This window comes from Dipodomys ordii, unplaced genomic scaffold (genome assembly GCF_000151885.1).
Source record: "Dipodomys ordii isolate 6190 unplaced genomic scaffold, Dord_2.0 Scaffold41, whole genome shotgun sequence".
In the NCBI taxonomy this organism is placed as follows: Eukaryota; Metazoa; Chordata; class Mammalia; order Rodentia; family Heteromyidae; genus Dipodomys; species Dipodomys ordii.
Window position 1 is genome coordinate 8,447,918 of NW_012267257.1, and position 24,751 is coordinate 8,472,668.

Genomic DNA, 24,751 nt, shown 5'->3' on the forward strand with positions numbered 1-24,751 from the left:
ATGGGGCCTGTACTCTGGGTCTGGGCACTGTCCCTCAGCTCTTCAGCTCAAGGCTAGCACTCTACCACTTGAGCCACAGCGCCACTTCCAGCTTTTTTCTTTTTGCTGAAGAATTGAACCCAGGGCCTCAGGCATGCAAGGCAAGCGCTCTACCACTGAGCCACCATCCCAGCCCCCAGCCATACATTTTTGCTGGATATTTTTTGTGATGGGTCTTAAAACTGTTTTTAACTAGGCTGGCTTAAAACCATGATCCTCCAGCTCTTAGCTTCCCAAGCTAGGATTACAGGTGTTACTACCAGGGCCTGGCTTAGGTCTGACTTTTTTCTTTCTTTCTCTTTTATAGATTACTTTTTAAAAAGAAAGATCTCTTGAAATTGCCTTTCTGGTCCTATATGATCTATGGAATCCCAGTAAGAGCATAGCACTTACTATACTGGATTAAAAACTGATGGTTAATATTGCCTTTAAATAAATTATTAAGTCCCTGATTGTAACAAATAAAATTATCCAGGGCTGGGAAGGTTGGTCAGTGGTAAAGTGCTTGCCTTGCATGCATGAGGCCCTGGGTTCATTTCCTCAGCACCACATAAACAGAAAAAGTCAGAAGTGGTGTTGTGGCTCAAGTGGTAGGCCCTCACCTTGAGCTGAAGAGCTGAGGGACAGCGTCCAAGCCCAGAGTTCAGGCCCCACAACCAACAAAAATAAATAAATAAATAAATAAATTGCTGGGCGCTGGTTGCTCACACCTGTAATCCTAGCTACGCAGGAGGCTAAGATCTGAGGATCATGGTTCAAAACCAGCCCAGGCAGGAAAATTCCATGAGGCTCTTATCTCCAATAAACCACCAGAAAACCAGAAGTGCTGCTGTGGCTCAAGTGGTAGAGCACTCACCTTGAGCTGAAGAGCTGAGGGACAGAGCCCAGGCCAGAGTTCAAGCCCTATAACCAACAGAAAAAAAGAAAAGAAATAAAATAAAATAAAATTATCCTGTTCTCCAGAAATATATGTATTAACTAAAAAGTTGCTGGGCTCATAAGCAAATAAATAAACATTATACTCAATATTCACAACTAACTTTGGTATTTACTACATGTTATTCATTATGACAATTTGCAGGTAAAAACTGAAGAAGATGATTTGGAAACAGATTTCTACAAGGATTTAATTAATTTTGGAAAGAATGAAAATCAAAACAAAATTTTGTCAGCTTCACAGAAAGGTTCTTCTGGGGTGCCATTTTTGTTTTCCAAAAAGAAAAGTAAGAGCATCAACCAAAACTGGGCCTTCAAACAAGCTATTCAAGCTTCCCACAAAAAGGTAATAAAAATGGTCCACAAGCTATTTATTCTTTTTTTTTTATTGTAAAGATACTGCACAGAGGGATTACAGTTACATGAGTAAGGTAATGAGTACATGTCCTGTTGAGCATTGTTACCCCTTCCTTTGTTTTTTCCTCTACCATCCCTTCCCTCCCAACCTCCACAACTCCTCCCTCCTCTACCCCACCCCACCCCCAAGTTGTAAAGTTCATTTTCAACATAGTGTCTTGTACATCTCATTGTTACAATGGGTCAATCTGTATCCTTTTCAGCATTTTGTTGTTTCCCTTCCCTTCCCCAAATTAGAAAAGTGTATATACAAGATGCAGGGCACCAGAATCAAATACAGTGAAAACAAGGGTTACACCATATGGAAGAACAAAAAATACATAATACATTAAAAACAACAGCAACAAAGATAAAATCTCTTGTGTCCCTATCTTGGAGTTCATTTCATTTAGCATCATCTTATATGGTCATATGAACATAGCTTTTTGACCTTTTCTTCTTGTCCTAGACATATACTATTTATTGCAAATAAGGGAAACCATGGGACCTATGTTTCTTTGGGCCTGGCTTACTTCACTTAAATATAATTTTTTCCAAGTCTTTCCATTTCTTAAATATTGGGGCGGTGTCATTCTTTCTGATAGAGACATAGAATTCCATTTGTGTGTGTGTGTGTGTGTGTGTGTGTGTGTGTGTGTGTGAGTGTGCCACATTTTCTTAATCCATTCATCTGCTGAGAGGCATCTGGATTGGTTCCATATCTTAGCTATGGTGAATAATGCTGCAATAAACATAGTTGTGCTGGTAGCTTAGCCTTGAATGTGATTTTTTCGGTAAATGGCCGAAAATGGGATTGCTGGGTCATAGGGGAGCTCTATGTGGAGTCTTTTGAGGAACCTCCATACTGCTTTCCAAAGTGGTTGAACAAGTTTACATTCCCACCAACAATGCAGTAAGGTTTCCTTCTGGCCACATCCCCTCCAGCATCTATTATTATCAGATTTCTTGATTATAGCCATTCCAACTGGGGTGAGTTGGAATCTCAATGTTGTTTTGATTTGCATTTCTTTTATGGCTAGAGAAATTAAGCATTTCTTCATGTGTCTATTGGCCATTCTAATTTCCTCTTCAGAGAAGTCTCTCTTTAAGTCTTTAGCCCACATATTTATTGGGCAGTTGTTTCTTTGAAGATTTGTTGTGGGAGAATTAGTTTTTTGAGTTCTAAGTATATTTTAGATATGAGATCCTTGTCTGTTGTATGGCTAGTGAGGATCTTCTCCCAATCCGTGGGCTTTCTATTGATCTTGCTAGCTATGTCCTTTGCCATACAGAAGCTCTACAGTTTCATGCAATCCCATTTGTCCAACCTTTCTTTGATTTGTTGTGTTTCTTGGTCTCTATTCAGAAAATTTCGGCCTGAGCCAAGGAGACCCAGGGTTTCTCCTATTCCATCCTGTAATGTTTTCAGAGTGTCTGCTTTGACTTCGAGGTCTTTGCTCCATTTGGAGTTGATTCTGATGCACGGTGATATATAAAGATCTAGCTTTAATTTTCTACAGGTATTAAACCAATTTTGCCAGCACCATTTACTGAAGAGGCTGTCTTTCTTCCATGCTATATTTTCAGCTCCCTTGTCGAAGATTAGGTGACTATAGGTCTGTGGGCTCATTTCTGGGTTTTCAGTTCTATTCCATTGGTCCTAAGGTCTGTTCTTGTGCCAGTACTAAGCTGTTTTAATTACTATGGCTTTGTAGTCGAGTTTGAAGTTTTGGTATTGATATTCCTCCAGCACTGTTCTTCCTGCAAAGGATTGATTTTGCTATTAGGAGACTTTTTTTTCTGGTCCTGGGGCATGAACTCTGGGCCTGGGAGCTGTCCCTGAGTTGCTTTTGCTCAAGACTAGTGCTCTACCACTTGAGGCACAGTGCCACTTCCAGCTTTTTCTGTTTTATGTGACGCTGAGGAATTGAACCCAGGGCCTCATCCATGCGAGGCAAGCACTCTACCACTGAGCCACCTTCCCAAGCTTTATTCAGAGTCTTTTATTGTTCCATATGAATTTTTGGATTGCTTCTTCTATTTCCTTGAAGAATGAGGTTGGAATGTTGAGAGGTATCGCCTTGAATTTGTAGATAGCCTTGGGAAGTATTGCCATTTTCATGATATTAATCCCCCCAATCCAGGGGCATGAGGGGGGGGGTTTCTACTTCCTTAGTTCTGCTTTAATTTCCTTTTTCAGGTTTTAGAAGTTTTCCTCATAGAGGTCCTTCAGTTCTTTACTTAACTCCTAGGTATTTTATTTTTTGTGAGACTATTACAAAAGGAGTTGCCTTCCTGATTTCAGCTGCACTCTTCTCATTATTGGCATACAGGAAAGCCATTGATTTTTTTAGGCTTGTGCTCTGGATCTGAGCTTCTTTGTGTGTGTGTGTGTGTGTGTGTGTGTGTGTGTGTGTGTGTGTGTGTGTCTTTTTTTGTGTGTGAAAATACTGTACAGAGGAATTACAATTACATGGGCAAGATAATGAGTACATTTCTTATCAAGCATTGTAGCCTCCTCCTTTGTTTCTCCTTCCCATCCCTTCCCATCCTCCCCCTCCCCACCCAATCCTACCCCCCCCACGAAAGTTGTAAAGTTTGTTTTCGACATAATGACTTGTACATCTCATTGTTGCAATGGGTCCACCTGTATCCCTATTTAAACGATTTGATTTTCCCCTTCCCCTCCACAAATTATACCAACATCAAATACAGTGAAAGCAGGGGTTATACTGTGGGGGAAGGACATACAAAGCAACAAATATTCTTATAAATGTGTTAGAAACAATCACATGAAAGAAAAAACATTTGAATACATATCTTAAGGTTCATTTCCCTAACATCTCCTTATCTGACCATTTCTGCTTGACTCAGACATATACTAGATATTGCAAATAAGGGAAACCATGGGACCTATGTTTCTTTGGGTCTGGCTTATTTCACTTAATATAATTTTTTCCAAGTCTTTCCATTTCCTAACAAATGGAGCAATGTCATTCTTTCTGATGGAGGCATAGAATTCCATTGTGTATATATACCACATTTTCTTGATCCATTCATCTACTGAGGGGCATCTGGGTTGGTTCCATATCTTAGCTATGGTAAATAATGCTGCAATAAACATAGTTGTGCTGGTAGCTTTAGTGTGGTCTTGTTTGTAAACATTTGGGTAAATGCCCAAAGGTGGGATTGCTGGGTCATAGGGGAGCTCTATGTGGAGTCATTTGAGGAACCTCCCTGAGCTTCTTTTGCTCAAGGCTAGCACTCTACCACTGAGCCTTAGCTACACTTCTGGCTTTTATAGTAGTTTAGTGGAGATAGGAATCTCACAGACTTTCCTGCCTGGGATGTTTTCAATCTGCAATCCTCAGATCTCAGCCTCTTGAGGGCCAAGTAGTAAAATGAAGCTTATTTTGTCTTTCAAAATGTCACCTGTGACATTTCCATAATAGATGTTAATCCAAAACATCACAAAGACATTGTCCTTGTGATATTTCCATATATTCATAAAATGTTTTATGAAGTACATGTAACAGAACTTTTATTGTTGATGCTGGCTGTGAGGCTTGAACCTAGGACTTAGGCACCGTCTGCACCCTACCACTTGAGTTACAGGACCACTTTTAGTTAATTGGAGATAAGAATTTCCCAGAGACTCTTCTGCCCAGGCTAGTTTCAAGCCACGATCCTCCAATATCAGCCTTCTGAGTAGCTAATATTACAAGCATGAGCCACCAGTACCTGGTTAGTAATAGAACCCTTTTGTATAATACGACAGTCTCAGACTTTTGCTCAAGAAATTTGGCCAGCTTATATTTAATATAATCACTTAAAACACTTGACCATATTCTTTCAGTCTTTCATTTCTCTTCAATGTGATTGAACATACTATATGCATTCTTACTCACTTCTGTCTCTAGTTTTCTTCTTTTGGAAGTACTAGTGTACTTGCTTTTCTCTAACTGAAAACATAATTGAAGCAGTATTTGTTTAGCCCACAAAATAACATCTCTAGCATCCCAAATATGTTTCAGTTACCAACTCCACACATCCATCGCTGTTCTTCCTTGAGAAGCCATTTCCTTCCTAATGATGGGATGCCAGCAACCAGCTTTCATGAAACACCAACAAGCCCTCGGAGGAATTGTTTGCACTTTTACATTGCATGTGTTAGTTCGTATTTTATTCTAACTTTTATATTCTCAATATAGATTTCTTGTGACCATTTTTGACCTTACAAAATTATCATACAGTTAAACCCAGTGTCATGACTGTCCTTGATTAGATATGAGTAGAGTAAGGAAATTGTATTCAGGACAGAAAATATTCCAGCAATCTCTCTTCAGTCTTTGAGACAATGAAAACAATGTACCATACGCTTGAAAATTAATCTGAGCCCTTCTGTTGAGCTTAATGTTTTATTCATTTCTTCAACCCCAGATCTTACTAGATATTTATCTGGCAGATAGTTTGTTCAAAGAAAAGACGTCACCCCTGCATGAAACAGTACTTTTCTGACTGACTTTCAAAATTAAAACCACAAAAATTATATAAAATACAGCAAGATTACAAATGGATGAAATTGATTATAAATTGTACAGGAACCTGAAGCAAGTCTAAAACAGCAGTTCTAGCAGTACTAAATATCATTCCTGTGCCGAGCTGAGCTACCAAAGTTTAACTTGTGTTTCCTACAGTTTCATATTTACAGAAAACTGAGATTACTGAACATCTCAGAACAGGAATTTCAGATACTCAGGGAGAACATGTGCTTCTCAATAAAAGTAGAAAGACCCTCCAACTTTGAAAGCTGTGTTTCTATGACAAAATTCAAATGTTAAAGTTAAAAATCGAGCCAATTGGGCACTTACTACACTGTCAATTTCACAAAGACACAGTGTTTTTTTATTTGTTTCTATAGCTAGAGCATCTGAGATAGCTGAGCAATAAATGAACAGATAGCAAGAAAGAAGGGTAGGAGAGGAAAACAATGTGAATCATAACCCCTGTTAGTACTGATGTGTTTTTTTCATTGTTATTTGTGTATTCATTATCATTTTTACATTGGTAGTCGTTAGGTGTCATTACATATCAGAAAATGGTTGTTGTGTGGTATTAATTACAATAAAATTCTTTTTGCTCACATAGTCTCATTCCTCTCACTTTGTTACTCTTATTCAAACATTACAATGAGTAAAGGAAAGAGAAATCAGAAAAAAATGAAAAATACAAAGTATAGAGGTGTCCTTAATAATCCTAAGAGCTATGCTGAAGAATCTAAAGAAGTGAGATGTTTTTAAGCACTGCATCACCCTGGGAATCCTAAGTTAACTGCATACAACAAGGGATTTGTTGAAACAAATGAATTTGCAAAGAAACAAAAACAATCTCAAATTTCTGCGCATGCATGGAAAAGAAAGATTATAAATGGTTTTGTTTAGTTTCAAGCCTGAATAACTTGGAACGGTAGCTTGTGGGCACACCTTGAAGGAATGAAAAATGTCTTCCAGTGCATATGGCTCACATATCATAGCACCACTAAAACCTAAGAGAACTTAAATGCCTTTTTTAGTTAGTGACAAAGCTACAACTTGAATCTCAGTTGCCAAATTTCCAGTTGAGTATTTACCCAACCCTTCCTCTCAATTATTTGCATTATCAAGGTATTCTGCACAAAAGCTTGGTGGGATGAAGCCACAATTGGAAATTAAGAGAGAAAGATTGACTTTTCTGATGATTGAACTCTTCTTTGGTAGAGGACATAATGAGCCACACAGTTTACATTATTGATCCTATAATCTCATTGTTCAACATTTTTAACAGCTTAGGGAAAAAAGGTCCGTGGATACAAAAAGGAAAATTATGATTTTTCTATGTGAGGACATGCGATAAAGATTAAAATTTATTTTTATCCTATGGTATGTATGAAATGAATGATAAATAGGTGGCATTTAAAGATTTCATTACCTTTATTTCTCTCTTTCTCTCCCCCCCTCTCTCTGCCTCCTTCATTTAGGATTCAAGCTTTATTAGAGTCCATAAAGTGATAAAAGTCTTAAACTTCACAATGCAAGCTACCAATCTGCAGCTTTCTAATGTCTTTTTGAAAGCACTTAACCAGCTGCCTTTAGAGTACAACTCTGCAATGTATAGTAGAATCTTTGATGACTTTGGAACTCACTACTTCACCTCTGGTTCCCTGGGAGGTGTGTACGACCTTCTCTACCAGTTTAGCAGTGAGGAGCTAAAGAACTCAGGTATGTTTTCTTCCACTGTCATTTTTTTTTCAAATGGAATTATACTATACAAGTCTTTATTTCTCCTATTCCATTGTTTTCGTTAGTTTATTTACATCTATTTTCTTGCCAAAATAAGATGGAGAGCAATCAAACTCTCAAATAAATGAAGTAACGGTAAAACTTTAGAGTGAACAAGAAACATTACAGATAACTTCTGTGGTTATGCATAGTATTTGGCTCTAAATTTCCTAACATCCAAACTATCCAGGAAGGTCACCTAAAAAAAGAAAGTACTCACTAATACCTGAAGGAAAATAAAGGTCCTCTTGGAACTAAATTCTAAAATACAGGCACTGGTGGCTCACACCTGTAATCCTAGCTACTCAGAAGGCTGAGATCTGAGGTCCAGTTCAAAGCCATCCAGGCAGGAAAGTCCGTGAGACTCTTATCTCCAATTAATTAGATCAGTTGCAGTCATTTTCTTTTATGATTTTTGAGTGAAAGCCAAAGACATAAGATGGAAGTACAGGTAGAGACTTAACAAGAGCCTATATCCATGGGGGCTAAGTATGTACTACTGGTGAAACTCAAAAAAAAACCAACTGCAAAGCACTGCTATGTGGGAAAAGAGTCTACTGTTGCATTTTTGAGGAATAGAACAGATGTTTTTTCTGCTTGTACATAGCAAGATAATCTAGATATCTTGTCTTCTTGCTTTTTGAAATTGCCAATATTATCATAATTTAGATATCTTTCTCTAAGTCTGCTATTTTTTCCTTTTTTCTGGTCCTGGGGCTTGAACTCAGGCCCTGGGCTCTGTCCCTGAGCCTCTCTGTGCTCAAGGCTAGCACTCTACTACTTGAGCCACTTCCAGTTTTTTCTGTTCCTGTGGTACTGAGGAATCAAACCCAGGGCTTGATGCATGCTAGGCAAGTACTCTTCCACTAAGTTATAAATCTATTTTAAGACTCCTGTGTATAATGACTTAGGGCCTTTTGATTATCTGACATTTATTCCTTGAGAAAAAAATTAGGAAATTATATAGTAACTGGGACCACACTGACATGTATCTAAAGAATGAAACTAAATGAATTACTCTGTTCACCATTAAACCATTTTACAAAGGAAACTAGACATCTAAGGTACAATTACAGGCCATCCCTGGGGTCAAGAGAGTTTCAATCTCTCTGTTCTTATATTTCTTGTGGCAAATGATAATGTTTTAATGGGACTATTCTGAACACTTCTGAATTTTAAGGAATCCTTGTAAAATATACTTTCAAAAATATAGCAAGCAAAAAGATTTATTTTTTACCTAGTCTGTTTTCTAAAATCTAAAAGATTTATGCTGTGACAGGTTGTCCACACTATCTCATGTTTCATTTTATTTTTCCTTCTCATTGGAGCAATGCATAATGATGAATTGATGTCTTCTGCCAGTGCAAATAGCATCAACACTAATGCTGAGCAGAAATGGTTGTGGGAGACCCCTGGCCATTGATTGAGTTTCATCCCATCCTTCAGATGAAATTATTCTGCTTACTTCTGCTACAGCCCAGACAATAGTTTCCTATCTAGTGAGCATACTCATCATGCATTCAGAACGAATCCTCTAAATGATTAGAGATCAGATTGAAAAGGCGTGCTTCTTAAACCAACCAATATTTCAATAGTTGAAGCTGCACTACCCAAATGAAGAGTGGCAGACTATACCTGCCCACTATCCCACTAACACATTCTCACCTTCTCTCTTTACATTCTTTTTGTTAGAAAATCATCTTCTGTGCTGAACTTGAGGTGAAAAATTATTCAGCCAGCTACTCATCTCTTCCTAGATAGGAAACTGAAAATAAATAGCATATATATATAACTGAAAATAAATAGCATATATATAGCTATATATATATATAGCATATATATATATATATATATATATAGGGTCAAGAGAGTTTCAGTCTCATGTATATCTGTGTGCACATTCACTAGATATACATGAAATTGGAAATAAACGCCCATATATATCCATATATATATATATATATATATATACTTTAATATGCTCACAGATTTTACATAGCATCTACATGTACAAAGATATGTATTTGCTATATTCAATGACTTTGTTATTAATATTCATATATTCAGAATATCAAAATGGCCAGTAAATATATGCCTAAATATATGTATGTATAAATACATATATATATACATATATCATTGAATCACAATAATAATATGGCTGTATACTTTCTTTTTTGTCATCATGGGGCCTGAACTCTGGGCCTGGGCGCTGTCCCTCAGCTCTTCAGCTCAAGGCTAGCACTCTACCACTTGAGCTACAGCACCACTTCCAGCTTTTTCTGCTTATGTGGTGCTGAGGAATCGAACCCAGGGCCTTAGGCATGCAAGGCAAGCACTCTACCACTGAGCCACCTTCCCAGCCCCCTCAACACCGCTTGTACCCCCTCCCAGCACAAATGGTAGCCTTTTTCTTCACAGCCTAATAGGATTGGTATTAAAATTAAACGATGTGGTTTCTTTGTGTGTGGGGGGGGGGTCATGGGGCTTATGGGGCTTGAACTCTGGGCCCTCAGCTCTTCAGCTCAAGGCAAGTGCCGTACCACTTGAGCCACAGCACCACTTCCGGTTTTCTGGTGATTTATTGGAGAGAAGAATCTCATGGGCTTTCCTGCCTAGGCTGGCTTTGAACCAGGATCCTCAGATCTCAGCCTCTTGAGTAGCTAGGATTACAGGTGTGAGCCAGGAGTGCCTGGCTAAATAATGTGGTTTCTACAGTGAGACTGGAATGGTGACCAGCCACTGGTGGTTCCCTTTGCTGTCCTTCTCCTGTCCCAATCTTGTTCATTAGCATTGCCCTCAGCTAAGTCCATCAAGTCACTGATTTTATCTTCTTTCTAGCTTCCTTATCTAGTAAGTGATAACAAACCTCTTCACCTCCTGAATACCTCTCCAAGTAGTTTCCTTTTCCTGGCCACAGGCACAACCTCCTCTCATTATTTCCAGCCTCAACTATCTGAGAAGCTTCCTCGCTGGCTTTCTTGCTTATAGTTTCACCTTCTTCCAACTTAATCTGCATTTCTATCTCTGTGACACAAATTGTCTATGTGACATATCCTATACATAAAACTCTTGTCCTTTAATCATGCCACAGTTCCTGGAAGTTTGAAAGGATAAGCATTTGTCTCTTTTCTCTTCCTAGCTACCCCTTTTCCAGTCTCCTAAACTAAAGTCTTCTCTCTCACTACTGTGAATACCTACTTTCTGTAAAATTCTCTTATTCCCTTATTTTGTCTGACTGCTGCTAACTCAGACCCCACCATGGGAAGTAGGAATGCAGAAACTTTCCGATTTTTAAGATTACATTCTCCTGAAGAAGGAAGGTGAGGAGCAAATAATAATGTACTTTTTACTTTAATAATAAACAATGTATCAGAGCATATACACAGGTATATACAGGTATCTGTGTCAAATATAAGAAAAAGAGTTGATGGAGAACTACATTCTTATAGCAAAAGAAGAAAAAGAAGGCAAAAAGGAGCACATGAGCATACAAAACAAATAATTTAGTAAAATAAATCATAGAATAGGACAGATTCTACATTGATTTGTTACTCAGTAGACTATTTTAGAGCATGAACTCAATAAATCAACAGTTCAGAGATAAAAAGATTAAATGTAATCAATAAAGGAAAAGAGATTTTTGAGGGTAAAGATAAAACAAACATTAATAAGCATCAGCATTATAATTAAAACAAATCAGACATTGTAAGACAAAATACAATCTTCTGAAAATTAATAAAGTTAATCACACATTAGAAAGAACTGAACAAATTATATTAAGCACAGAGAAAAATTCATATATTAAAAACATCTAATGAAAATAGAGTGACACATACAATTTAATGCATAGGAATTTTAGCATCCAATAAATGAGAGAAAACTATATTTTCAAAAATTCAATATGACAACACATCCCTAAAATAAATTCAGAAAATTTTCTTAATTTTATATTCTTTATAAGTATACAACTTTATTGTAAATTCTGGCAAGTTTGCCAAATCCAAAGATTTTAAAGTGAATTCCCTAAGTATCTTGGTAGAAAACAACAAGCCAAGTACAAATTCTGGAAGGTCTCAGACATTTCCATAACAATCTTTACTGTAATGAAATGGGTTATATAGAAACTGTGTACTGTCCTCACAAGTTATAAGTAAACTATCCTATGAGTTAAAACAAAAAGAAAGGAAACAGAGCAATGTCTCTGAAGGAGGTAAAAAGTTCCTTAAGGAGACAACAAATGTCTAGGATGAGAATGAGGAAAGGAGTGACATTGACCAAGATACATATCCATAAACTGACTTGTTAAGTGGCAGCTCCTTTATAGCACTACTTAAAGATAATAAAAAGAAAAGAAAAAATTAAAACTCAACAAAAAAGTCTTCATATGGAAATGTAACGGAAGACTTTGTTATGAAAGATTTCTGAGAATGCACATTCTTGAGCATTTACTGGGGGGAAAAAGAAAGTGATAATTGAAAATCATTTGCATATTGATAGCTAAGATTTTATTTTTCCTAACTGAAACTCAACAAATCTCTCAAATCCCCATTTCTTTGTGACTAAACTATACATTGCCAATGTAAAGTAACCAAGTTCTCATGAGTTTCAATTTCCAGTATCCTTTCCGGCCTCCTGGATGATCTAAATGAGCGTGTGCACTTGTATGTGAGTCTGTGCATGTGTGAACATGTGTACAATGTTGGAGGGAGGTTCAAAGGCACTCGTGCAGAATGTTTCCCTTTGCCTTTGCTGCTCTCAGCAATGTCATTTCCCTACTTTGCTTCTTGTTCCTAAGCACCAGCAACTACTATTCATGCTAATGGACCTGCCTTGGCTTAGATTACTAGATCTTGAGTCTTCTTCATGCCAACCCACATCAGGTCCTTTCATGTCAGTGACCTTCCCTGAAAGCTCCCTTGCCCTCTTCAAGGTTAGGAAATTCCTGAGGCTTTTCTGTACACATCACAGCAAAGAATGGAGGCCACTAGAATCACCCAAGGGATCACTTGCTTGGCCGCCATGTTTGATATGACAAGTCTTAGCATTCACATTCTACTACTAGGAGAGCTGTGTATATACATGTATGTGTGCTTCTATCAGTTTTCACTTTCTCTACCATCACTCCTAACATTCTTGATATATATATATATATATATATACACATATATATGTATGTATATATATGCAACTTTTTTATTGTACAGATGGGTTATAGTTACATGAGTAAGGTAATGAGTATATTTCCTATTGAGCATTGTTACCTCCTCCTTTGTTTTTCCCCTAACATCCCTTCTCTCCCCACCTCCCCAACTCCTCTTGCAATCCTCCCCTCCCGGCCAAAGTTGCAAAGTTCATTTTCAACGTAGTGTCTCGTACATCTCATTGTTACAATGGGTCAACCTGTATCCTTCTTTCAGCATTTTGTTATTTACCTTCCCCTCCCCAAATCAGAAAAATGTATATACAGGATGCAGGGCACCAGAATCAAATACAATGAAAACAGGGGTTATACCGTAGGGGAAGAACATACCAAAGAAATAAAAAAAATCACATAGTACAAAAATTGTTTTTTTGGTGGGTCATGGGGTTTGAACTCTGGGCCTCAGCTCTTCAGCTCAAGGTGAGCACTCTATCACTTGAGCCACAGTACCACTTCCACTCCTAAGATTCTTCTCAAATGATAGAGACCTACGTCTGACTCAAGATTTCACTATGTCTAAGCCTTCATACTACTTCCCAATAGTCTCCATTCTCTCCACTGCTCAGAAGTCTTTTCTCCTTTTCCAAAGAAAAGTATTTCACATGACATTATACATTTTTATTATTCTGTGGTTGATATTATATATTCTATGTTCTGAGTCCAAGAAAGTTCAACTATTGAAATTTAAATTTAAGAATTCTTTTAAGTTTTAAAACCCCAAGAATTCCTTTGCTCTCTCTAAAGAGCCTTGCCCTTGACACTGAAAACTATGGCTTTCAATCTGTGATTTCTGGCTGGATTTACAAAATTGTACTCAAGAGTACAGAAGGCAATATGTGACTCCTTTCTCTCAGTGTTCTCTAACTCATGACTGTGCAGATGAAAAGCCCATTATGAAACTTGAATTATAAGAGGAATGGTATGGGTTAAGAATCTTTGGGGGGGGGAAGAGGGCAGGTCAGTCATGGAGCTTGAACTCTGGACCTGGGTGCTGTCCCTCAGCTCTTCAGCTCAAGGCGAGCACCCTACCACTTGAGCCACAGTGCCACTACTGGTTTCTGGTAGTTAATTGGAGATAAGAGTCTCATGAACTTTCCTACCCAGGCTGGCTTTGAACCTCAATTCTCAGATCTCAGCCTCCTGAGTAACTAGGATTACAGATGTGAGCTGTGGTGCTCAGTGAGGTTAAGAATCTTAAAAAAAAAAAAACACCTAGAAACGTTAATATTCTGATACTAATCCAATAAGTATAGAAATCAGTAATAAAGACACAGTGAGAAGAGATGAGAATGAAATCATTTAATATTAAAAAAAACTAATACTGAATAAAGGGAACTGGATTGTGTCTTCCTGAATTGTTTAAATATGTAATATACTAGACATGCTGTACTGCAAAGCAACCAAAGTTTTTAGTAGAAAATCCAGAAGCTTTACCCTGTCACCACTTCCATCATTATCTACAATTAAGGATCAATGACCTCATCTGCTGTCACTGCAGTCTGTGTTTACAATATGACGCTGCTTACCGCACCAGCTCCACCTCTTCCACTAAGATATACATAAGCAAATACAAGATGTTTACATAGTCATTATGTTTTATGCATTTAGTATAATTCCAAGCACATTATTAATGTTTAATTGATGTTCCCCAATAAACACATTGAATGGTTGAAAGGTAAAATGAATAATTTAAGTTTTATTAAGTCTTGAATACATTCTAGACACTATGTGCCACATGTGTGTGAAGTTTTCATCCTCACAGTGACCTCCTGAATCTGGTACAATTACAATCCTTGTTTATGCACAAGAAGACAAAGATTGGCAATGTCAGTGAACAAATGAGTATTAGAAATTGGCTTAGGCATAAATTTGTGAAGTAAAGCTGTGAAGACTTGTTTGATCTATATTAAACAGAACTTGTATGCCTTGCTAAAATATTTGGTCTTAATCCTATTGAAGGATTCTCACTACCCCATTTCCAATCTGCATGGTTTAAATAAGTGCTAAGTGTGAGTGAATTACATCTTTAGATTCAAGAACTCTGTGTAAAAGTGAAAGGGAACTTTGATGCTTTCTAACAACAAACTGGTATGATATGCAATTTCCCCACATAAATTACTTACCAATACACTGCTAAAGGAACAATATTTTGAAATCTGTAGATTTGGTCTTGACAGAACACTCTGCTAGAGACTTTGGAAAACAGTATAAATAAATAAATAAAAAGCTAAGTAGAGGAATAAAATGTCCTTAACGGATAGTATTATGCTTATGATGTATGAAACAGGTCGAGTATATATTAAGCTTACAAAGCTGACTGCCTGGCTTAAAATGTGTTGATGACTTATGTGACCAACATCAAGAGCTTAATCTTTCTTTGCTTTGGGCTCTTAAATGAAAACAATACTATTTATTTCACCCATCTAGTATGGAAAATAACCTATGTCAATGTATTACATAAGTAGTATAGTATAAACAAAGTCTGTCCTATATTAAACACAAGTTCATATCAGAAATTATGATATACAATTAAAATATATAACATAGGAAAAGGATAGTTGAAATTTAAAAATAATATTGAATCAACACTTGACCAAAAAATGTTTTGAGATATACAATGAACCAATAAAAAGGTGATCATCATAAAGGGGCACTGAGTAAATAACATTTAAGCTAGAGTTCTCATCTCAAAAACACGGAACATTTTTAGTAGATGTATGCTGGCAGGATGTGGAGACAAACTGATTGTAAGACACCAACTTGGAGGAAAATGGAAACTGACATGTCTACTAAAATAGAATATTTATAATAAACATAGACATATATGAACATCTTATCTATATATAAATATGTAGGTATATATGTATTTTTATAGCTTGATAATTGTACTCTGTGAATACCCAATAGATATATACACAAATTTGTGGAGAAAATAATGTAAAAAAATACTTAGGAACAGACACAGAGCTTACACCTGTAATCCCAGATACTCAGAAGGCAGAAATAAGGAAGATCAAGGTTTGTGGTCAACCTGGACAAAAACAAAGACCCCATCTTAATCAATAAACTGTGTGTTATGGTACATGCCTGTGATTCCAGCTTCTCAGGAGGTATAAATAGAAGGTTAGCCTGAGGAAAAATGCAAGACCCTATTCGGTAAGTAACTAAAGCAAAAGGTGCTGAGGATCTGGATAGTAGAGTGCTTGCTTAACAATTGAGAGGCCTTGAATTCATGCCAAAGACCAGAAAAAGAAATGTAAAAGTATGTTAGGTATACCAGGCATGATGAAGCATGTCTACAATACCAGGACTTAAGAGAAACAGGCAGCACGTTTGTGGCCAGTCTAGCTCTATCTCAGGACTCAGTTTCAAATGAAATTAGAGCTCATGCTCACTATTTTTATCAGGATCCCAACCATGCCTATCATACCCAACCCTACTGATATCAATCTGTGTATGAACCATATGGTATCTGATAAATATAAACTACCTGACAGTGCCGAGAGTCAATCAGTTTATGACACACTGGCAGATTCTAACTTCTCTAATGTCTAAAGCTTTCTTCTTGTTTCCCTCTCTTTTCTTTTGCTTTCTTCCTGGACAGTATTTTACCCCCTTTTCTAATTATTCAGCACTATCTTTTGAATGTCTGAATAATAGAATCATGTCTAACTCTTCCTGTCATTCCAAAATAAGCATTAAAATAATGCTATTAACAAATATCATCCTGACACTTTTTCCCTTTAATTTCTCACTACAATTTCCTATTATTCAGTTACTACTCATAGTAATTAAAGTTGCCAATAGTTAATAGGAGTTTTTATTTTGAAATTTGTATAAAAATTTTGTAAGCTACCTCATCATCAAATATCACTGTCTCAAAAGAAACACTTTGCCAACTCTTAACTGGAAGTTTAAGTTTTTAATCCTCATATGTAATGCATTCTCTCTTCTCTTCTTATCTGCAACCAAAAGTTCCTAGTCTGGTGGCTGATTAATTCAATATCAGAAACTATATAGCTTGTATCACCCCACGAGCCCAAGATTTTGGCTTATGTAAGTGAAAAGCTGGGAGACTGGCAAATAGCAAAAGTCAAAGTAGTATTTGCCTCTGTATAACCATATGTTCTAGGACAAATTGCTTTCAGTCTCAGTATCTACATTTAAAATTCACACCTATGTCTCAAGGTTGTTGTAAGAATTATGTAAGATTTTTTTAAAAAGAATTATGTAAGATAATGGGTGTGATGTAGCCAGCAGATGCCACAGGCTTAGAAAATGGCCGTGCTGGCACCATTACCAGCATTTCTATTACTAAACTACAGACAGGAATGAGGAGTTTTTTCATAGCTTGCTGGTGGGGGAGCTACATTGTTAAATCATCTACCTCTCTTTCTCCCTCTCCTCTGCAAGTAGGCTTTCCTTTAAAGTATGAATTTTCAGTTGAATTAAGTAGGTAATTTTCTTGAAACATTTTTCAGGTTCAATTTTGCAGGCAGCAGAGAAAGCCATATCACTGGTTCAAGGAGGTAGGAGCGAGTATGCAGCTGCTTTAGCATGGGAGAAAGGGAACTCTGGTCCCGAGGAGAAAGTCTTTTCTGAGTGGTTGGAATCAGTGAAGGAAAATCCCGCTGTGGTTGACTTTGAGGTAAGATTACAAAATACCAAGGGCAAAAGAGTTGAAGCATTCCTTCTCTAGCAGCCCAAATTGCATTTCATATGATTCCTTTTCCATTTTCTTCTCAACTGATAAAAGAAATGCCTTTCTTTAGTATGCATGCCCAGCATACCTTTTTAAAAAGATCTTAAATTGAATATCTATTGCATTTGCTATCCAAACAAGCATTCTAATGCAATATGTAGAATTCCTAGCATGCATGAATACCTGGAGAGGGAATTTAATGAGTAAAATGGTTCAAGCTTGCTGGGAGTCCTACGCCTTACTCCATAGATACATTTACTTTCTGTGTTTTCCTTATAATTCTTTAGATGATGAATATTCCCATGTCTTCATTTATTATTCTGTTGCGTATGCAGGATTTAGATCCATTTGCTTTCCTGTTCCATCACCATTGACTCAATTGGCCAGTTTTGAATTTAGTGTGATTACATTCAAAATACTTTTTATTAACAAATACTTTGCCCACATATGAGTTACATACAGTTTAGAGTTGTGTTTACATGTAATAACATAATGACATTTTAAAGTGCTCTAAGGAAACTATTGTGTTTCAATTAAATGAAGATAAAGGTGTTCAATCAGAATCATATACATGCAACATGAAAAGATAATGAGTTCTATGGGTCATGGTAGGAAAATGAGACCTGGATGCCAATCTAGGCATTTTTCAATCATATGCTACAGAAGCTGGTCATTTCTTTGAGGTTTATAAAGCTAATAAAATTTAAAACTCTTTTATTAGTTATAACTCCATTATTTGTTATGATAATTCAATTCATCCAACTGGCAGACCCACATCTCCATTTTTTCCCACCCCACATTTTCTTAACTGGCTCTACCAAAAGCCAATATTATCCTGGGAAGGTTGGAGAGAGAATAATGATGGCCTGTCTTCATCCTCTAAATTTTCTTGCCTAACTAAACTTAATATGGTTTTAGCAAGACATTAATGAGCTTTAATAACTCTTAGCCAACTATCTCAGTATTTTCATATATATGCAAGTAATGTTTGACAAATAACATGATCAAGTCCAAGAAAACAATACCAGACATAATTCTTTCAAAGCAGAACCAAAGAGAAAGCAAGTTCCATGCACATTGCATGCCTGTGGGTACAAAATTTTTCTCCACTGGTTCAACAGGCTGCTAAAGAAGATTCTACAATCATCCGTTGGAAGCATGGGACTTTCCAAGGCATCTTTTTCATTCTATGATCTAGGCAGTGGGCACAATATTGCCAAAGGGGATGTGACTGAGTTTCCTCTCTGTCATCTGCCCTTAGCTTGCCCCCATCATGGACCTGGTAAGAAACATCCCCTGTGCAGTGACCAAGCGGAATAACCTGAGGAAAGCTTTCCAAGAATACGCAGCCAAGTTTGACCCTTGCCAGTGTGCTCCATGCCCTAACAATGGCCGTCCCATGCTTTCTGGGACTGAGTGTGTGTGTGTGTGCCAGAGTGGTACCTACGGTGAGAACTGCGAGGAGCGCTCTCCAGACTTCAAGTCCAGTGAGTATCCACGGTGGGTTGTGAGGCATACACCTTTTCCTGCCTGGGTTTGTCCATTTAAATAAAACAAAGCTTAAGGCAACCTATTTCTTGTGCAAACTCACAAAAAAAAAATAAATAAAGCTTGAAAGCTGTATGCTCTAGGGCCAGGAATAGGACTCAATATTGGTAGAGTGTTTGCCCAGCAAACACCAGGCTCTGCACCCAAAAAATAAATAAATAAATGGTAGACTCTTAAGTCCAACAACTTTGGTGTTAGTCTCCCTTGCAACTTACAAGTTACAGAACTTTGGCAAAAATATCTAACTTTTCCATGGTATAGTCTGTTCATCCATAAAGTGGGCATGATACTCGTATTGACCCAAGGATTTTAAATGTGTATAGTTGTTCATATGTTTTTATGGCAGGCAAATAAAGAATATACAGCACAATGCCTGTAACCTTAAATAAAATATATTATCAAATCAATATATGATGTGTTGTTATGAGATGTATATGCATTATAATGTGGGAGAATGGCTTGGTAGGGAAAATCAACTCACTCCTAAAGTTATCATATGAAGCCAAGTGATGTTTATAATTGCCTCCAATTCTCCTTAGAAGAAGATGGAATATGGGAGAGAGGTCTGTGTTCTACTGTTTTTCAAAATGTAATTAATATATAGTCTATATAAAAGATAGGTGCATATATACCTATATACACCTATCTATACCTATATACTCACATATACAAATATATATAGAGAGAAATATATAGAAATAAAGAGATCAGAATAGACACACACATATTATATATATATATATATATATATATATAGTGATGGTGAAAATTGGTACATGTGGCTATTTTATTCAGCCCAGGGAAACAGAAAAAGGAAATCAGATATGTATCAGACTTCCTCCACAAATAAATTCTTTGACTCTTCATATAACCATCTAGTATTTCACAAAGCAGGTCACACAGCAGAAATACAAGGAAGCCATATTGCCCGGGCCCAAGCCCCAGTTTCCTCAGGTGTATCATGACTGTGGGTGGCTCTGTTCCAGGTGCAGTAGATGGGAACTGGGGCTGCTGGTCTTCCTGGAGTGCATGCAATGCTGCTTATAAAAGATCAAGAACCAGAGAGTGCAATAACCCTGCCCCCCAACAAGGAGGGAGACGCTGTGAGGGGGAGGAGAGACAAGAGGAGCACTGCACGTTTTCAATCATGGAAAATATGTAAGGCTGGGTGTGAGGGGAAAATGGGACATTACTCCCACTAGCTTAGAGAGTTTATATATTTATCACCTTACTGCTTCATAAAACAAATAATCCCATTGCTAAAGAAACAATCATAAATTTGCATATGCCAACACAGCATATTAGTGAAGCATTGCATTTGTTTCTACCCTTATTTAAGTGATGCCTCACTTATGTATATACATACAAATGTACATATATATGAATGTAAATGTGTATGCATATATTTATCTTTCCTTTTTAGTGGGCAGCCATGCATCAGTGATGAAGAAGAAATGAAAGAGGTAGATCTTCCTGAAATAGAAACAGATTCAGGATGTCCTCAGCCAATGCTTCCAGAAAATGCATTTATCTGGGTAAGCATCCCAACCTTCACGTATGATTTGAATTTCAAAAAGAAAAAAAAAAGCTTGGATTTGGATTAGTGAAAAAGAATGTGGAACGTGTGGTATTTCTTTTCATTAGCTATATTATTTTTCAATTTGGATAACTTTTTATTGGCTTAAAAAATACAAAGTAGGGCTGGGAAGGTGGCTCAGTGGTAGAGTGCTTGCCTTGCATGCCTAAGGCCCTCAGCACCACATAAGCAAAAAGAAAAAAGCCGGAAGTGGCGCTGTGGCTCAAGTGGTAGAGTGCTAGCCTTGAGCTGAAGAACTGAGGGACAGGGCCCAGGCCCAGAGTTCAGGCCTCACGACCGGACCCAAGAAAAAAAAATACAAAGTAATATCTGCAAATACTTAACCAGGTTTTTGTTTTGAATTCTCTGGACATGTCTTCATGCTTGGTTGTTAAACCAAAGGTAGCTTGTGGTCTGGCTACCAAACAAGCTTACAGAAATGCTATATTTGTATGACTAGAGAACATCATTTCAGAATAATAAAGAATGGGTCAACTTATAAGAATCTGTATCTAAGGTATGTCTGTTTATTTCTGAGTCTCTGTAAACTAATGCCCTTCTCTGAGGCATATTCTCAAAGACAGAAACCAGACATGGACATGATCATAGGAGGTATTCAGTCGGTATTAGGTTAGAAATCTGTAAAACACTGAAGCCACCAACATATTTGTGCTAGCCTTTCAATTTCTTCTTTTTTCACTAAACTACAATATATTTCCATGAGTTTTTTTTTTAATCAAAATTGAGTATTTACTGTCAAACTGCCCTGTGGCTTTAAAGATGAGTCTCTAGAGAGGTGCATAATGTTACAAACTGGTCACAGAGGCATGCTCCTTGCCCATTCTTACCCATTTTGTATTTCTTAAGCTTGCTAAGATCTTAAAATTAATCAAACTAATATTTATGTTGAACGATCAATAACACTCCATTCTCTAAAACTAGCATATAGCAGTTCATGAGCCTTAGTCGAAGCCAATGTGCTTTTCCTACTCATCTATCATCTGCCCACATTAAAAGTACCATAAATAAAGGCTTTCAGGGAGGAAATATTTTAGAAGGAGGTAATTTCATTTAATCTTTATTACAGAGGAGGGATTCTCAAAGGCTTATGAAAACACAGAGTATGGTTTCTACTCCTAGTTTCTGAACGCCCCTGAACACCCACACCTGACAAGTTTCTAAATAGTACTGATGACACCAGCTCCATCATCACCCAATGAGGAGTAAATTTTTTTCTACAACAGGGAGAAGGAGTCATAAACAATGCCCTGAAGGCCAAATCCAGTTTTCTATACCTTAAAAAAAAAGTAAGGATTTATTGAAACATATTCGTATTCATTTGTTTACAGATTGTCTTTAGGGACTATTTTTCACACAATAATCACAGAAGAGAATAATTGTAACAGACACTTTATGACCCTGTAGCTTACTATTCAGGGTTTTTTTTTTTTTTAGAAAAGATTTGCTGATTTCTACCTTAAAAAATTAGTATAAGTAATTTTTCTAATTTGGGGAGGGGAAGAGAAATAACAAAATGCCAAAATAAAGAAACAGGTTGACCCATTGTAACAATGAGATGTACAAGACACTATGTTGAAAACAAACTTTACAACTGGGGGTAGGGAGGAGTTGGTGAGGTGGGGAGGGAAGGGATGGTAGGGGAAAAACAAAGGAGGAGGTAACAAGGCTCATTAGGAAATGTACTCATTACCTAACTCATGTAACTGTAACCCCTCTGTACACAATTTTTACAATAAAAAAACATTAAAAATAGTATAAAAAGAAAGAGGAAAAATGTAGGACATAACTTGAATAATGGCATTAATCTATTCATGAAGACAGAACCTCTCGGCATAATTGCCTTTTAGTACAATCACAATGCCAATTCAATTTCAACACCAATTTTTTTTTTTTTTTTTTTTGCCAGTCATGGGGCCTGAGGGCACTGTCCCTCAGGTCTTCAGCTCAAGGCTAGCGCTCTACCACTGGAGCCACAGCGCCACTTGTGGCTTTTTCTGTTTATGTGGTGCTGAGGAATCGAACCCAGGGCCTCATGCTTGCAAGGCATGCACTCTACTGCTGAGCTACGTTTCTCTTCAAATCGTATAAATCTTTCGCCTTTCAATACCAATTTTTGAGAAGACACTTAAACCATCACAATATGTCTTTATCTCCATATGTAAATTCACTCCTTGTTTTATTTTTTAATTAAAAGCCAGATTTCTATCTGCCAAAAGGTTTTACTTATCTTAAATTTTCCTAATGTGGACCTTCTAGAATTTTCAGTATTAAAATTTGTTCTTGGTGGATTCAAACCGAAGCAGATATACCTAACTCTCAGCTGAGCATTCATATTACTACACATAAAGTTACCTGCCAATGATAAGGACACAATTCCTGTCCCATAGGCAAGTGGCAATGACTTTAGATAGGGATCCCTTGTTATTTAGTCTAGCAGATTGGTTGGTTTCAACTTGCTGATTGCAACAACAACTTGTAGCTTCATAAGAGAGATAAAATAAAAATTCAAGACATTAGGTATATATTAAAAACTATATACATCCAAGTAATACTTCTCATCAATCAATTTCCTTTTATTATATTACTAGTCTCCCTTAAAAAGGATAGCGTGTGGCATAGTTTCAAAGAGCTATTCAGGCCCTTGTAAACATTTGTGAAAGAGTGATCTAGTAGTGGCATTGCACTTCAATGTCAGGGACCAGGCTAAGGAATGTGATAAACACTGGACAAAGGGAAAGTTGTACAAGTTACCCCTAGAGCTGAAAGAACTACTAGTCCTGAAGCTGGAGAAGCCATTTGGTTTTCACAGAAGTGTTATGTTTGAGCTGGGTCTTAAGAGAAAGGTAAAGAGAAGGTGTGGAGGATAGATGACACCATCAAGTGAAGAAATCAAGACATGAAAAATATTAGGTTCAGGGCTGGGAAGGTGGCTTAGTGGTAGAGCACTTGCCTTGCATGCCTGAGGCCCTGGGTTCGATTCCTCAGCACCACATAAGCAAAAAGAAAAAAGCCGGAAGTGGTGTTGTGGTTCAAGTGGTAGAGTGCTAGCCTTGAGCTGAAGAGCTGAGGGACAGCGCCCAGGCCCAGAGTTCAGGCCCCAGGACCGCAGGAAAAAAAGAAAAGAAAAGAAAAAGACAAAAGAAAAATATTAGGTTCAGAGAATGCTATATAGCTTGTTTCACTAGAACAAAGGTTTCAAAAGATAAAAGGAAGGTAAAAGAAGATAAAGCTAACATTTCAAACTAAGAGATGGAAAATTTAATCTTGAAAAATTTTACTAATCCCCCTATAAATGTTATTGTACCCCATTATCCACTAACTAGGGAAATGCATAATAATCAAGTTTATTAGAAACATTTTTGAGCAACATTTTAAAATGATTTATAGTTGAATAATCACAATAGCAGTGGAATGTATTTACCGTATAGGTAGGATGTTATTCAGTTTATAGTCATACAACAGAAATGGCATGGTTTGTCTACTCTAGCACTAGTAAGGCATCCCACATATAACAAAGAACAAGTTTTTAAGTAAAAAGAATACAAGCAAGCTTGGTGCCCATGGCTCATGTCTGTAATCCTAGCTTCTCAGGAGGCTGGGATCTGAGAATCACAGTTTGAAGCCGGACCAGGCAGGAAAGTCTGTGAGATTCTTATTGCTAATAAAACCACCAAAAAGTCAGAAGTGGCTCAGGTATAGAACAATAACCTTGGGTGGGGGCTGCAGGGGGTGGTGCACAGAGGGAGAGACAGGGACAGCATCCAGGCCCTGAGTTCAAACCCCAGAACTAGTACACACACACACACACACACACACACACACAAATTCAATCTATTCCGAGCATAAATATGGAAAGCTGATTCAAAGAATAGCTAATTAAAAGGTAAGAAATACAAAGGCTGGTGCAGAAGAAAGGAGAGAACAACTTTGGGAGGTCCTTGGGAGCAGAATTTGAGAAAACTGTAGCTGAATAGGTATAGGGGTGATAGAATACACAATCTGGGGTGATCTTG

The 24,751-nt window shown here is 37.3% G+C and overlaps 1 protein-coding gene across 1 annotated transcript in view; it reads left to right on the forward strand.

The window, feature by feature from the left end:
• Positions 1–24,751, forward strand: part of C6 (complement component 6) — a 63,596-nt gene that overhangs the window by 22,564 nt on the left and 16,281 nt on the right. The window contains exons 6-11 of the mRNA XM_013018513.1: positions 1,121–1,321; positions 7,388–7,628; positions 17,373–17,539; positions 18,855–19,080; positions 20,128–20,299; positions 20,565–20,676. Of these exons, the coding sequence (XP_012873967.1) occupies positions 1,121–1,321; positions 7,388–7,628; positions 17,373–17,539; positions 18,855–19,080; positions 20,128–20,299; positions 20,565–20,676 (1,119 nt within the window). The remainder of the gene's footprint in view (positions 1–1,120; positions 1,322–7,387; positions 7,629–17,372; positions 17,540–18,854; positions 19,081–20,127; positions 20,300–20,564; positions 20,677–24,751) is intronic.